The 13,670-nt window shown below is 36.5% G+C and overlaps 1 protein-coding gene across 1 annotated transcript in view; it reads right to left on the bottom strand.

The window, feature by feature from the left end:
• The window catches only part of LOC135221927 (GTPase-activating protein CdGAPr-like), a 746,105-nt gene that overhangs the window by 217,030 nt on the left and 515,405 nt on the right, over window positions 1–13,670 (bottom strand). Inside the window, 1 exon segment of the mRNA XM_064259951.1 lies at window positions 2,395–2,637. Coding sequence (XP_064116021.1) covers window positions 2,395–2,637 — 243 coding nt within the window.

Raw genomic sequence — 13,670 nt, 5'->3', positions numbered from 1 at the left:
ATATATATATATATATATATATATATATACATATAAAAATATATGTATATATATATATATATATATATATTATATATATATATATATATGTGTGTGTGTGTGTGTGTGTGTGTGTGTGTGTGTGTGAAATTGTAATAGCCACAATGCCCTCTTAACTTCTCAGATTCTTTGCTCTCTTTTTTTTGGATACGCTTGTCACTGCAAAGTCTTGAGCTCCAACTTCAAAGAAATTTGAAACAATCATGACATCCGGTAGCGGAAACGAACCCGCGATACCATAATCACGCCGAGGTCACCTTGCCGACCTGACTCAAGGCCTTGTAGTGACAAGCGTAACCAAAAAAGAGCAAAGAATCTGAGAAGTTAAGAGGGGCATTGTGGCTATTACAATTTCAGATTACAGCGGTAAAACATGACCAGTAGATTCTAAATATATATACATATATATATATATATATATATATATATATATATATGTGTGTGTGTGTGTGTGTGTGTGTGTGTGTGTGTGCGCGCGTATGTATGTATTATATTCTTAAAGTATCCCAAATATCAACAATTTTACATAGAAAGAGATACACTAGTGAAAGAATTATATACAAAAATACTTTACACAGGCACACAGCGAAAAATTATTCATTAGAAACAGCCATTTCTATGTGGATAATAACTGGGAAAATGTTACTAATGAAGTATACAACACACATCGAAACAATTAATTTGTTTAAAGTCACTCTGTATACCTAAAATTAATGAACTTGTAACCGTTATTTTCAAATATCAAAAACATTCATAATGTCAAATACTACGCACCTTTACATTAAGACAACGATTTTAGCACTACACGATATAAAATAAATCTTATATTTACGATGAAGAGCCATACAAGAATATTAATATTTTTTTTCTTGGTTTTCACTTTTCTAGTTTTTGTATCGAAATGGAGTTTTATTTACATTGTTTAATATCATTAACACACATCACCTGGGGCACCCATCACTTGGAGGGACTATTCACTGAACACTCTTCCTGGCCTGCATCACTGAATGTAATCTCAACCCAATTCCAGACCTCCTTCAGTGATGAAATTTCAACAAATATTGAACATTTTGAACCTAATGCACACAATGTCTTCAAGAAGAAGTGTGTTTAGATCGAAGTCATGCAATGAGAGCTAAAACTATAAAGAAAAATCATAATATCCATTAACGATCTATCGTCTCAATTTTCATAACCCTTGAAATTTGAACAGATCTGTCAGGGGTTTACAACATTCAAATCTTGCTCCACCATTCAATAGTTGAACAAGCCGTACAGTATCTAAAACTACTAAAAACGTGAAATTTTTTTTTTTTTTATCAATAAAGGGCAGTGTTTGCATGACTACGACTACATGCAAAATCTATTATAAGTTTAAGCAATATAATTTCACTTTCACTCTAAAAATTATTTTGATTCCGTTCATTGGTCTAAATTTACTATTTACACAGGGATTGAAATTTGGCTTCTAAATTCTACAATGTAAGCCAAAATACACGAATAGTATAGTAGATTTACATCATCCGTGCATCTGATGTCTAGGCCAGTCCCTTACGACGCTCCTGGTTGGCTGTTGATAAGCATGAGGGATACTTTTGAAAGACATATTCCTCAGCAGAGGTGGAACATACATCCTGCCTATGTGAACTCTCTCGAGAGACTGAGAGTTTCCACCCCCTGTCATTGGCTTATCAACAGCCAATCAGGAGCGTCGTAAGGGACTGGTCTAAACATCAGATGCACAGTTGATGTGAATCTACTATAGCTAAGATTCATTTGCGAATGGTTTCTAGATTTGAGTGAAACTGACTCTGAAATGTGTCCAAGAAAAATTATATTATACAGTACACGAACACAAAGCCAGGAGCATACAGTTCCTTAGGCACAAGACTCGCTTTTTTTTCTACATTCAATCAACAATTTCTTATCAAGGAAAACGTTTCCACAGTGGTTGGCTCCAGGTGAAAAGAAGATGCCAGTCCCTGACACATTCGCACTTTCAGTGCTATATGAAGGATGAAGTAAGGCATGAACACTGCTTTATTTTCCCATAAAGGATTCTCATAAGAACAACTTCCACTATCTTGGACGTTCTCTGCACCTCAAAGGAGTTAGGGTCATCCCCTTCAGACTTCCGAATTATGCGGTATTTTGAGAAATCTCTTCTTTTCCTTTTTTTCAGCACAATAGTACCTCATCAAAGTTCTCTAATCCAAGTATGCAACTAAGCTAATCCTCAAGCACTCACTCACACTAGTAAAAGCAATTCGGCGTCTTCTTCCAAGCTGAATTTCGTTCAGTTTCCAATGGACGCCGACGCAGTCAGAACACACAAGGCAAACTTTCTGTACTTACCTCTCTGTCATTTCCGGGGAAGTTTTCCTCAGGTGGCAGCTCAGGCAGGTGTGAGAATTTTCTATCGTAGCAGCATCGATGGAGCTGTCTGTCTAGGAACCTAAAATTATCGTAGGTACGACGGAGTACCCAAGAACGACCCAGTGATGCCACCTGTACCAGATGGGATCGATTTTCCGAATCTTCACAGGCGTAACCCGTGCCCGCGCTCAGAGGTTTTAGCTCTTCGTGTACTAGTGATATCTGCAAAGAAAAAAAGGACAAAGATTCAGTGCTTTCATATTTACATAGAACCTAAAAGATTAAAAGATAAAAATGCTAAGAACGACAGTACAAAGAAAGCAAAACTAGTATGAATTGAATACGGAATTTAAGCCAAAGGCCTTGGCAAGCACTGGGGCCTATGAGGTCGCTCAGCGCTGAAACGGAAATTAAAGCAAAAGTTGTAACAGGAGGAAAACCTCGCATTTGTACTATGAATCAATTGTTAGGAGAGAGTGGAAAGTAAGACGGAAGAAAGAGAACATGAAAGGAGGTACAGTAAAAGGAACGAAAGGGTTCATAAAAAGGGCAACATGAATTATAACTAAATGTAAACCCGCGAAACGCCTAAAAATCACCCCATTTGGACCCGGACCTATAACTACACGACAATTTGGCAGTAAGTTTTACCAAAACGGTTTTCCAAAGTTTATGTACGGAAGGGGAGGGGGGGGGGGGGGGGGGGGGGGGGGGGCTAATTTGGCCTTTCTTGTTAACCGGGTTTCTTTTTGAAGCAAACATATCCTTCAATTCAAAAAATGTCTCAATAACACATTCAGCAGAAACAAGTTGTTTGATATTAAATTTTGGTATTTTGTTTTATCTCTCAAAGAATGACAAAGACATCTGGAATCGAATTGCCATGAAAAATAATTAAATCTCATGATATTCCATAAAAAAACTGATATGAAATAATAATAATAATAATAATAATAATAATAATAATAATAATAATAATAAGAAGAAGAAGAAGAAGAAGAAGAAAAATACACCAATAATAATAATAATAATAATAATAATAATAATAATAATAATAATAAGAAAGAAGAAGAAGAAGAAGGAGAAAATACATCAGTTTCCTGATAAATGTGCCCAACTCCTAGCATGAATTATGAACCTCTCCAGTACCTAAGATATCTCGTGACTTTCCCGTTCAAGGGTAAGGTACGAGAATTATATGTCGGCTAAAAGCCCAATATCCAAGTTCCGCTCTTCCTACGTGTGACTCTAGCAGCATATGATTAAAGATCAATTAACAACTACCTTCAGTTAATTACAGAACATATCCTGTAATCAAGAGCTGCCCATTAAATATAATTAAGGTGCGCCCGAGTTCCAGCCACTGAAGCAACAAGGGAAGAAAAAAGTCTTCAAACATTATACATACATACATACTATATATATATATATATATATATATATATATATATATATATATATATATAAAATAATATAATGTAGAGTTTAGGCTAGAGGCCAAGTGCTGGTACCTAAGAGGTCATTTAGCGTTGAAAGGGAAACTGACAGTAAAAAGCTTGAAAGGTGTAACAGGAGGAAAACCTCAAAGCAGTTACACTATGAATCAACTGTTAGGAGAGGGTGGAAAGTAATATGGAAGAAAGACCATATGAAGTGAGGTACAGTAAAAGGAATGAAGAAGCTTTCTGCTAGGGGCCGAAGGGAAGCTGCAAAGACCCTTGAATAATGCCTGCAGTACACCACGTGAGGTGCACTGACGGCACTACCCCCGTAAGGGAATTAAGCACTGGGGAACATGACTTAACTATCTTCAGCTTGAAATCTTTCCAGCTGACAAACAAATGACGCTATGGCCGCCACATTAAATATCCCATGATAACAGTACTATGATAAAATGACATATATACTTCTGCCGCATTAAAATCCCTAAAATAACCTGCATGCGGCCTTTACGGCGAAACTGAAATTCCTCGAACCAATAAATGCTGTGGAGTGAAACTCGGTCCAAAATAGCACACACAGACAGCCGACGAGTTTCGCAAGCACCATTTTATTGCTGCTTCAATTGCCAACACGCGAACTAAGGCACAGATCTGGGCGTTTCCGCTTGCAAATTCTGAATGCGATTTCCATCGGTGAAATACAGAAAACACAGAAGTAAATAAAAAAAATAAATACCAGTTAACCTATTTCAAACGGTAAAGAATATACAAGTAATAAAAGTGGAAGAACATTGATGGTCAGGCAAAAAAGCATGAGAGAGAGAGAGAGAGAGAGACGAGAGAGAGAGAGAGAGAGAGAGAGAGAGAGAGAGAGAGAGAGAGAGAGAGAGAGAAATTCGGCACTGGTGTAAAATGGAAAAAACTATATTAAATGGGAGCTTTAATATTAATCTAAATCAAACTGCTCTTAAAACAAAACGCCTTCTCTTGAAAGCGAAGTCAAACCTCATACTGAAAAATAGAGCAGTACTGGACGTAAATATGGGATCCTTTCCATGTACTAAAACTACCACGGAAAAATCGTTGGACGAACAACACCTACGACAGTCCATTTAGAAATTGATAAATCAAGGCCAAAATAGGATCTGGAGCATACTCAAGATGGCAAAATAATTTTTTTCATTGGAGGAAAAATATATGACAATGTGATTCAATGACTATGCACGGGCAAAAGGTGGCCCTTCGAAGTCAATCAAGAGCATGTATGTATATATATTATATATAAATATTTAAATTATATTATTAATATTAATGATACAATATTAAATAATTATATACTATAAAACACATTGCATAAAATGACAGAAACACGTGATGAATATATGCAGGTGTACCACAGGGAGAACCCCAACCAAAGCTGGGTATAAAATCATAAACTGTTTCCCTTTTGTCTTAAAAAGAAATCCAGTGCATACATATTAACACTTACACACACATTATATATACATATATATATATATATATATATATATATTAAATATATATATATAATAATATATATATATATAGCCAGGAAACCTCCTGGTCTGAGAGACCCGGGGTGTACCTAGGCGTGTGTATTTCATAAAAAGTTTTTCTAAGATGTCTGGAAAACCCCTGTACTTCCTGGTAGCTTCCTACTTTTTGGTGTCCATGTAAGGTGTAGGTGGGTTACTTTGTTTTCTCTATTTGTTTTCTCTCTACAAAGCACAAAAACTGGAGTTGGGTCTGTTATACCCAGGTGTACCTGATAAAGTGAATAGGTATTTGTGTGTGTTGTGTGCAGGTTGTTTGTATGTTGTATGGGGGATTTGGCCCTTGCACCATGATATTTAGTGTTAAGGTTAATAATGAAACAAGTATAATTAGTTAATTTTACATTTATTACTGCATACTGAAATTTTTTAAAAAATATGTAGTATTTCATAAAAATTTTCTTTGAAAAAATCTAGCTATAGATAGTTTTTCATTACACCCCTAAAACTGCATTGCATTGTTGTTATAGACCCATACTAACTGTAGAAACTAAAGGAATTCATTAAATGTACCACCTTTTGCATATACAGAATTTTTTTTTGATATTATACGGTCTTTGACAGACCCAGGTGTTCCTCTGGCGTATGTAAAGATTAGGTGTTCCTGGCTAGGGTTAAAATAAATAAATAAATAAATAAATAAATAAATAAATAAATAAAATAAATAAATATATATATATATATATATATATATATATATATATATATATATATATGATGGCAAGACCCATAAAGAAAAAAATTTAATTATTTCGTCAGGTTCTAGCTTGGCCCAGAATGGTTATCTCTGAAAAGTGATCCCACAAGATATGGTCGATCTTATCTGGTTGCCGTGACCCTTGTGGCCGATATATAAAGTCTGTCTAATTAATTAAAACAGCCTCTAGAATCTAACCTTTCAAACGTCACAAACTCTTAAAATATTCGCGATGTATCCCTTCTTATATCGTAGCTGGAGCTGCTCACACGATAAAAATGGCAGAATTTTGATGAGTGTATCTTATCGAAAGCGGAGTTAGGTTTTTCTCAATAAAATTATTATCATCTTTATTTTTCATGAAAAAGACGTAAGATTTATTTTATCTCTTCTTACTGCATTTCCCTTTACTTCCTCTTGCTTCTTCCTGATGAACACCATATTCTTTGGAAGCTTAAATTTCAAGTCAATGACCCTTTGGGGCCTTGTTCCAAACGAATAGGTTTCATCTACTAAATAATAATAATAATAAAAATAAAAATGAAAGGGCAAACGTTCGTGGCCGAAGATTATACCATTTCTGAGTAACTGACAGCAAAAAGACCGTTTCTCTCCTAATTTTCCTTCATCCTCTTGATGCTTTCCTGGTCAGGGATTTTCGTTTTATTATATTAATATTTCCTCGGGCCTCAAAGGAAAAAAAAAAAAGTCTGATTCACTTTATAAAAAAATTTTATCAATCCCGTGGTCCGATTATCCGAGGAGAGGCTTTTCCTATCGAATGGATCTAATTTCCGTTTCCTTTTATTCAGGGTATTAAGTCCTACCTAACCTACCTTTTTATTCGGGGTATTAAGTCCTACCTAACCTACCTATCTTGAAAACTACACAAAACCCCAGATCGGATTCTGAAAAGTCAGTACGCTATCCACATACTTCATTCGAACCTTGATTAATCGGGGTCATTTTTACTGTTTCAAAATTCTCCATTTATGTATTTGCTCAAATTAGGCTAAGTGGACTTACCATGCTACAAACAAATAAATTAAATAAGAGATATTACTGGAAATTCATAGTTCCACTAGCTTTAACGTTTTTCTATTTTTTTTAAAGACTAGCCGGGAAGTGGTCAAAACATGGTGCCAACGTGATGGATAAAAACGATAATAAAATCCTTTACGTACCTTGTTAAACATCCAGTCTATATCTACACTCGCTCAATTTTACTCTGTGAGGGGGAGATATTTGTACTACTGAATTTCATAAAGAATTCTTCGGAATGTTTTATGGAGCAGGATAAAAAGAATAGTACTCTATAACTTAGCGACTTTGGCTCTCGCTGGCCAAATTATTCCTCCTACAATCATTTACCATATTACCCAATCTTTGTTTGTACGTTGGAAAGCAACTCAAAGAGAATAAATATTTGAATGACTCCATTAGGCAAACACACCAAGACAAACTTCTCAAAAACAGAAGCTCTGCAGTAGATGCGTCGAGTTCTTTCTTGATTAGCAAATGTGTTCCTCTTGCTGATCATTTAAGCCATTTAAATTAAGCTGCCTACCAATATCTTGCCACAAATATGGTGCTTCTATGCTAAATAATTTTAGTGTTAAGAAAACTTTTAATACGCGTAAATGTTGGAAAACTTGCAAAGCACTAGTCTTCCAAAAATAGCTAATTTGTAGATAGAAAGCTACTCCAAAAACTCCGCACCAGATACTCTCTTGTAACATTAAAATGTGCTATGCTCAAAGCCATTTATATTTTCAACATCAAGAGAATAAAAGTGTTAAACGTTCATCAGACCACACACATTTATGGAGTTGCAGACTTCGACGTCGAACATTTCTTTCCTCATCCCAGCTACTAAGGCCTTTCAATCGTTTCTCAACTTTCTGGTCAATTATTTCGAATTCTTGTAATTTTGATTCTTTCCCCTAATTAAAATGATAACATCAGTCAGCTCACATGGCCATGGTTCATGCCTTCAACTCGTTCCCTAAATCACCTTCTCTCCCACGAAACATGACACTTGTCTCTCTCCGTCACTGTTCTCTTACAGTAAATGACTATAAAATATTCTGCAGGTACATCCGTCTGCAACCCACTCTTCCATCTGTAAATCATCAAACCTCTCGTTGCTCCATCGTGTGAATAGGGAATTTTCCTAACTTTCTGTAATCCAGAAGAGGGTCTATTGACGCTTTAGGTTTAGGCCGTTTTTTTCCCTTTTTTTTTTTTTTTTTTTTTTAAATCCTTCAAACCTGAGGTTGCTAAGTATCCAAACGTTCTCTCAAAAGATATACGAGAAGTCAAGGCAGCAATACTGACATACGCCTACTTGAAATGAACAACCTTCTGTTCCACGTCAAGTGAATCTCCATACCAGAAATGTCCATTATTCCTTCTGAGAAAGCTCACGCAATAACTTCAGCCACAACAACTACCCAGAACAAATGAAGAGCAGCCTTGCCTCTGCAACCGACCGACGAATGACACTTGGACATTCGTTAATTGCACCGTTGGTGTGACAACTCAGAGAGCAGCTTGGGAACAGCAGCTATCGCCAGTGCAGACTTGCAATAAACTTGGCAATGCCATTTAATAAGTGCAGCAAGGCATAAACCCCTCTCCCTTCCCTTCGCCCCAACTTCTTCCATTCAAACTTGATCTATGGACGAAGTTCCGCTACACCCGGGATGCTCCCCTCCAACACCGCTGCCTCAGACCCCTCCCAATATATCCATTTATCATATAAATCCCAATGCACGCAATCACCTGGCCACAAAACAAGCAAACTAAAATTCATAATTAGTATCACGTTATTTATATATCAAAATGTGTACTAGACAATTGCAATACATGCAGCAAAAAGGAGACTGCATGAAAAAAAAAAAAGAACTTACAAAACAAAACACCCACTGCACTATCATATGATAATACTAAGATGATATTCCCCACCATCTCTCGAATTTTTAAGTTAATGTAGCCTTTAAGAAAAAAAATGAAATACGTACTTATAAAGAACTCTAGTGACAATATTGAAGGGTTTATATATCAAATTCCATTTAAATCTTGTGATAACTTTCATATTGATCAAACTGGAAAAGCACTGGAAAAGGGGACAGAACAGCATAAGGCAAGTAGGAGACAAGCAGAGGAAGGTGGAACTTTTCAACATTTTAGCGAACACAAGCATACAAGTAACTGGGCAGGGGCAAAAAGATAGCTTCTTCTTATATTCCAATGGAGACAACTTGCACTGGGTCTAGTTATATTCAAGAAAGCTATCGTAAAATTTTGAACATCAGTCAAGACATGTATAACCTTGATAAAATAATTTAAAAAAAATGTGCATCGTGTTCAAATGTTACAGAAATATATTAGATATGCGTAGGAAAAGGATGATCATATTCGTAAACATGGCACCTGACCTAAGCTCAAATGAGGTTTGTCGTTCCGCCCCTTGACACCCGTCACGTGTGGACTTAGGTTTTTGACGGTTTTGGATGTATGTTCGTACTTTCCCTAAAGAATTAAACATGACTAAGAAATAAAATAGAAACCCCACAAGACCTACATCAACTACGTTATTTCTTCACCAAAGCTGTTATGTGATATATACGTGTATGTATATCGTCTATAATATATATATATATATATATATATATATATATATATATATATATATATATATATATATATATATAATGTGTGTGTTTGATTTTAAATCACGAAGAAATAAAAAAAAGTGATGATTATACTAACAAATTTACAGCCACGAAGGAAAATTGAAACACTGGAGATGCTAAGTACTTCCGTCTTGGCAATAAGACGAAAATACTTAGCATCTCTCCTTTACGTGTATTTACATATATATATCCATATATATAGATAGGATATAACCTATATATATATATATATATATATATATATATATATATATTATATATCTTTCTCTCTCTAAAAGGAGAGAGAGAGAGAGAGAGAGAGAGAGAGAGAGAGAGAGAGAGAGAGAGAGAGAGAGAGAGAGAGAGAGAGAGTTCGCTCGCGCTGCGCCTTTCCAGCGCCACGCCCTCAAAAGGAGAAAAAGCTTAAAGAGTTTTGCGTGACAGTACATATATTTTCCCATTTGTGCAAGTGCGTGTGATTGCGCATAAATACCGAACCTGGATATGAATCCTATATAAAATCTACACGTTACAAAAACTACTTATAATCTGGACTATTATCCATTTAATGGTAAGTTTCAGCTTCTCTAATCTATGAATATTAGTTACAACGTGAACTGAAGTTGTAAGCTGGATTGCAACATGGTAACAAATGACAGGTTTTAATCAGCAGTAAGAAGATTAACTAGTTGTGAACTCTCTCCAATTGCCATCGCAGTAAGAACTTTAATTCAGCAACTGAATTTCAGAATGAAACTAATCGAAAATACACAGCCAAGCACACAACAAAACCTTTCTTTAAAAAAATAATCTCGCTATAATGTGCCTTCCTTTTTCCTTTTCGATGTGTCCTTATCATCTTACGCAGATATAAATGGTTATAAATAAGAAAACAATTCTCGTTTCCACCAGGAGCGTCCTACAATGCATTTGGGGATGTGCATCCTGCTAAATTCCACTGCGTTCTCATCCTCAGCCTTCCTATGAAACCAGTTCACAGTATAGTTTAATCTTGTCAGTATTAAGGCGGCTTTCGGCACTATATCAGGCTGGGACAGAGGAAGCTTCCGACGATTTGGTGCTTGGAAGGCAAGCCTCCTGCCCGTCGCGACTGCTATCGCTCGGCCAAGCAACGGAGGAAGCAAAACGAAGCTTCCCGAGTCTATTAGAACTTTCGCTTTGGGATTTAAAGTTAACATGTTCTTGAACGATTGTCATGGCACTGGTGCCTGTACTCTAAGGTTACATTTTCCTTCTCAATAAAGGGCGGAGGCAACAAAATGTTTCTTCTATCTAGCCAAGTCTTCCACTAACAATTAAAAGGGGCGAGACTTTAGAAAAAAATATCGTGAGATTTGCCATTCTATTAAACTCTTCACACAAATGGCAAATAACAGACACCCTCTTCCACTCTCGTGATTCGCTTCCATTAATCAATCATACCTTCACTTTCGCTTTTCTAATATAATTCTAATACGCACTCTATCACGCTTGTCCTTCTACGAAAAGTAAACATGTCATCCATGCGTGCCTCTCTGCCTCATCCATTTCATGTCGGGATAAGCATCCAGTCTGAGTTCTCGCGGCTAAACAGTATGAATAACCAAGTGTCGTCAGTAACTTCCTTTTACCTAACATAAAGTATATTATTTCCACAAATATCGTTCTATATACGAGAGAGAGAGAGAGAGAGAGAGAGAGAGAGAGAGAGAGAGAGAGAGAATAGCGAAATTCCACTCTTTACTCTTCTTCCGTCTCCTTCCATATCCTAGGATCAGAATACCTTTGCCAGCCAAGATAATTAAAAGAAGCAGTCTCGTTTAAAATCAATTACGAAGCTTGGGCGAGGTCTCATGACCTAGTTTCCGTTCATTATTCGGATGATAATATTCATTTTCTTGCAGTGGACTCTTTGACGCCGAAGACAAAATTTAGTTGCTACAATAAAAATAAAAAATCTATATGGAATTACTTATTAAAATGTTTTAGATAGCTGGGTAACATTTTTTTTATATACGCACAGCCTACACGCATTGACAACACTCTCGCAGTTAATATTCCAAATGCCCAAAGCGAAAGCCAACCCCCCAAAAATGACACCGAAATAGAGTGCAATTCATTCAGCCAAAAGAAACGTGGAAATCGTTGGCTGGAAAGTTTTTTGAGAGGAAATTCCAGGAGCACCACTTCGCTTGAGGCGATTTTGCTGGAATACGACATTAGATAAGAAATGTCAGAGGAGCTTCCTTCCACATTGCGATGGAGAAAAAAACAAAGTTTAAATGAGAGAGAGAGAGAGAGAGAGAGAGAGAGAGAGAGAGAGAGAGAGAGAGAGAATAACTATATCACAGCCACGTATTTATATACCCTAAACAGCGATGAAAAAAAAAATTCTAGAATGATGAGAAATATGAAGTATTCCTGAAAATATTTTGATATAAGATTACAAGACCACGCCAGTTAGTTAGTTAGTTATTTTATTTTAAAAAATATACAATTATTAGTACAAATTTGTCCACAAAGAGAGACAATACAAAATAAACAAAGTGGACAGTAGTCTCTTCTGTTCTTGCTAGTACACTGCTTACAAAGAAAAATACATCAAGACAAATACAACTTCAAGCGCAAATAACATAAGCCTATAAAAAAAACTGCTACACAGTGGCAAATATTGAGCGCCGGCGTCACTCATTGTCTGAACAGCAATTCCAAGTGCACGCAAGCATACTAACATACAGAAACCTTCTCCTCACTAGCATCACGAAAAAAAGAAAAAAAAAGAAAGAGCTTCCTGTCTTACTCAAGAGTTAAAGACCGAAAAAGAAACCTTCTCCTGTCTTACACACGCTCCGAAAAACCAAAACGTCTTCTTCCATTAAACACAGTCTCGTTTCTCATTTTCACTGTCGAAGTGTCGCCGGCTTCTTGTATGAGTGTGATGTCTCTTTCGGACGTCATTCCTCGAAGCTTTCGGCCTCTCCCAAGGAATACACTGGGGTTCATCACTTAGCATTATTATTATAATAACAATTGCAGAACAGTATAACTCCAAAACTGAAGTAGAATTCTAAACTCTTAATGGGCTGACTCAGGGGGGTAAATTTAGTCTTAAATACCGTAATTAAAATCAAATTTACCCATGTGATCCACAGTTTCTTTAAAACTGAATTACTGGATACTCTGGAAATGCTTTAGAATCTAATCATATTTCCTGAACTGATGTTTTCAAAACTTCCATAAGGTGAAAGCTAAAAGCAAGGACGGTCGCATGAAACACGTTCCAGTGCTCATTTGGAGTTAAACGTCAATGGGAACCGAGTCATCTGGTGTATTCGGGGTCAGACGAAGGTGACACACCCGACGCCAGTCAAGTGTGGCCTTCTTTCCGAGATGCAAACAGCTGATTTAATCAAATTCCGTTTGTTACTAACAGGCTCACTATCCCTTTAAAATCTGCCATTCAGCGATACAAGGCTGTCACTTATACCAGAACGGCTGAAGTTGTAGTTGTAACTGATGCATGTTTGGATAAAAGATGGTTGTTCTTTGCATGCAATTTCAAACGTTCCTTGACTTTGCAACTTCAAACGTTCCTTGACTTTGCTATTTCAAACGCTCCTTGACCTTGCAATTTCAAAGGCTCCCGGACTTTGCAATTTCAAACGTTCCTGGACTTTGCAATTTCAAAGGCTTCCGGACTTTGCAATTTCAAATGCTCCCTGGACTTTGCAATTTCAAACGTTCCTTGACCTTGCAATTTCAAAGGCTTCCGGACTTTGCAATTTCAAACGTTCCTGGACTTTGCAATTTCAAATGCTCCAAGACTTTGCAATTTCAAATGCTCCTGGACTTTGCAATTTCAAAC

This window comes from Macrobrachium nipponense, chromosome 3 (genome assembly GCF_015104395.2).
Source record: "Macrobrachium nipponense isolate FS-2020 chromosome 3, ASM1510439v2, whole genome shotgun sequence".
Lineage (NCBI taxonomy): Eukaryota > Metazoa > Arthropoda > Malacostraca > Decapoda > Palaemonidae > Macrobrachium > Macrobrachium nipponense.
Note: the sequence above shows the minus strand (reverse complement) of the source record. Positions and strands in the feature narration are given on the sequence as shown.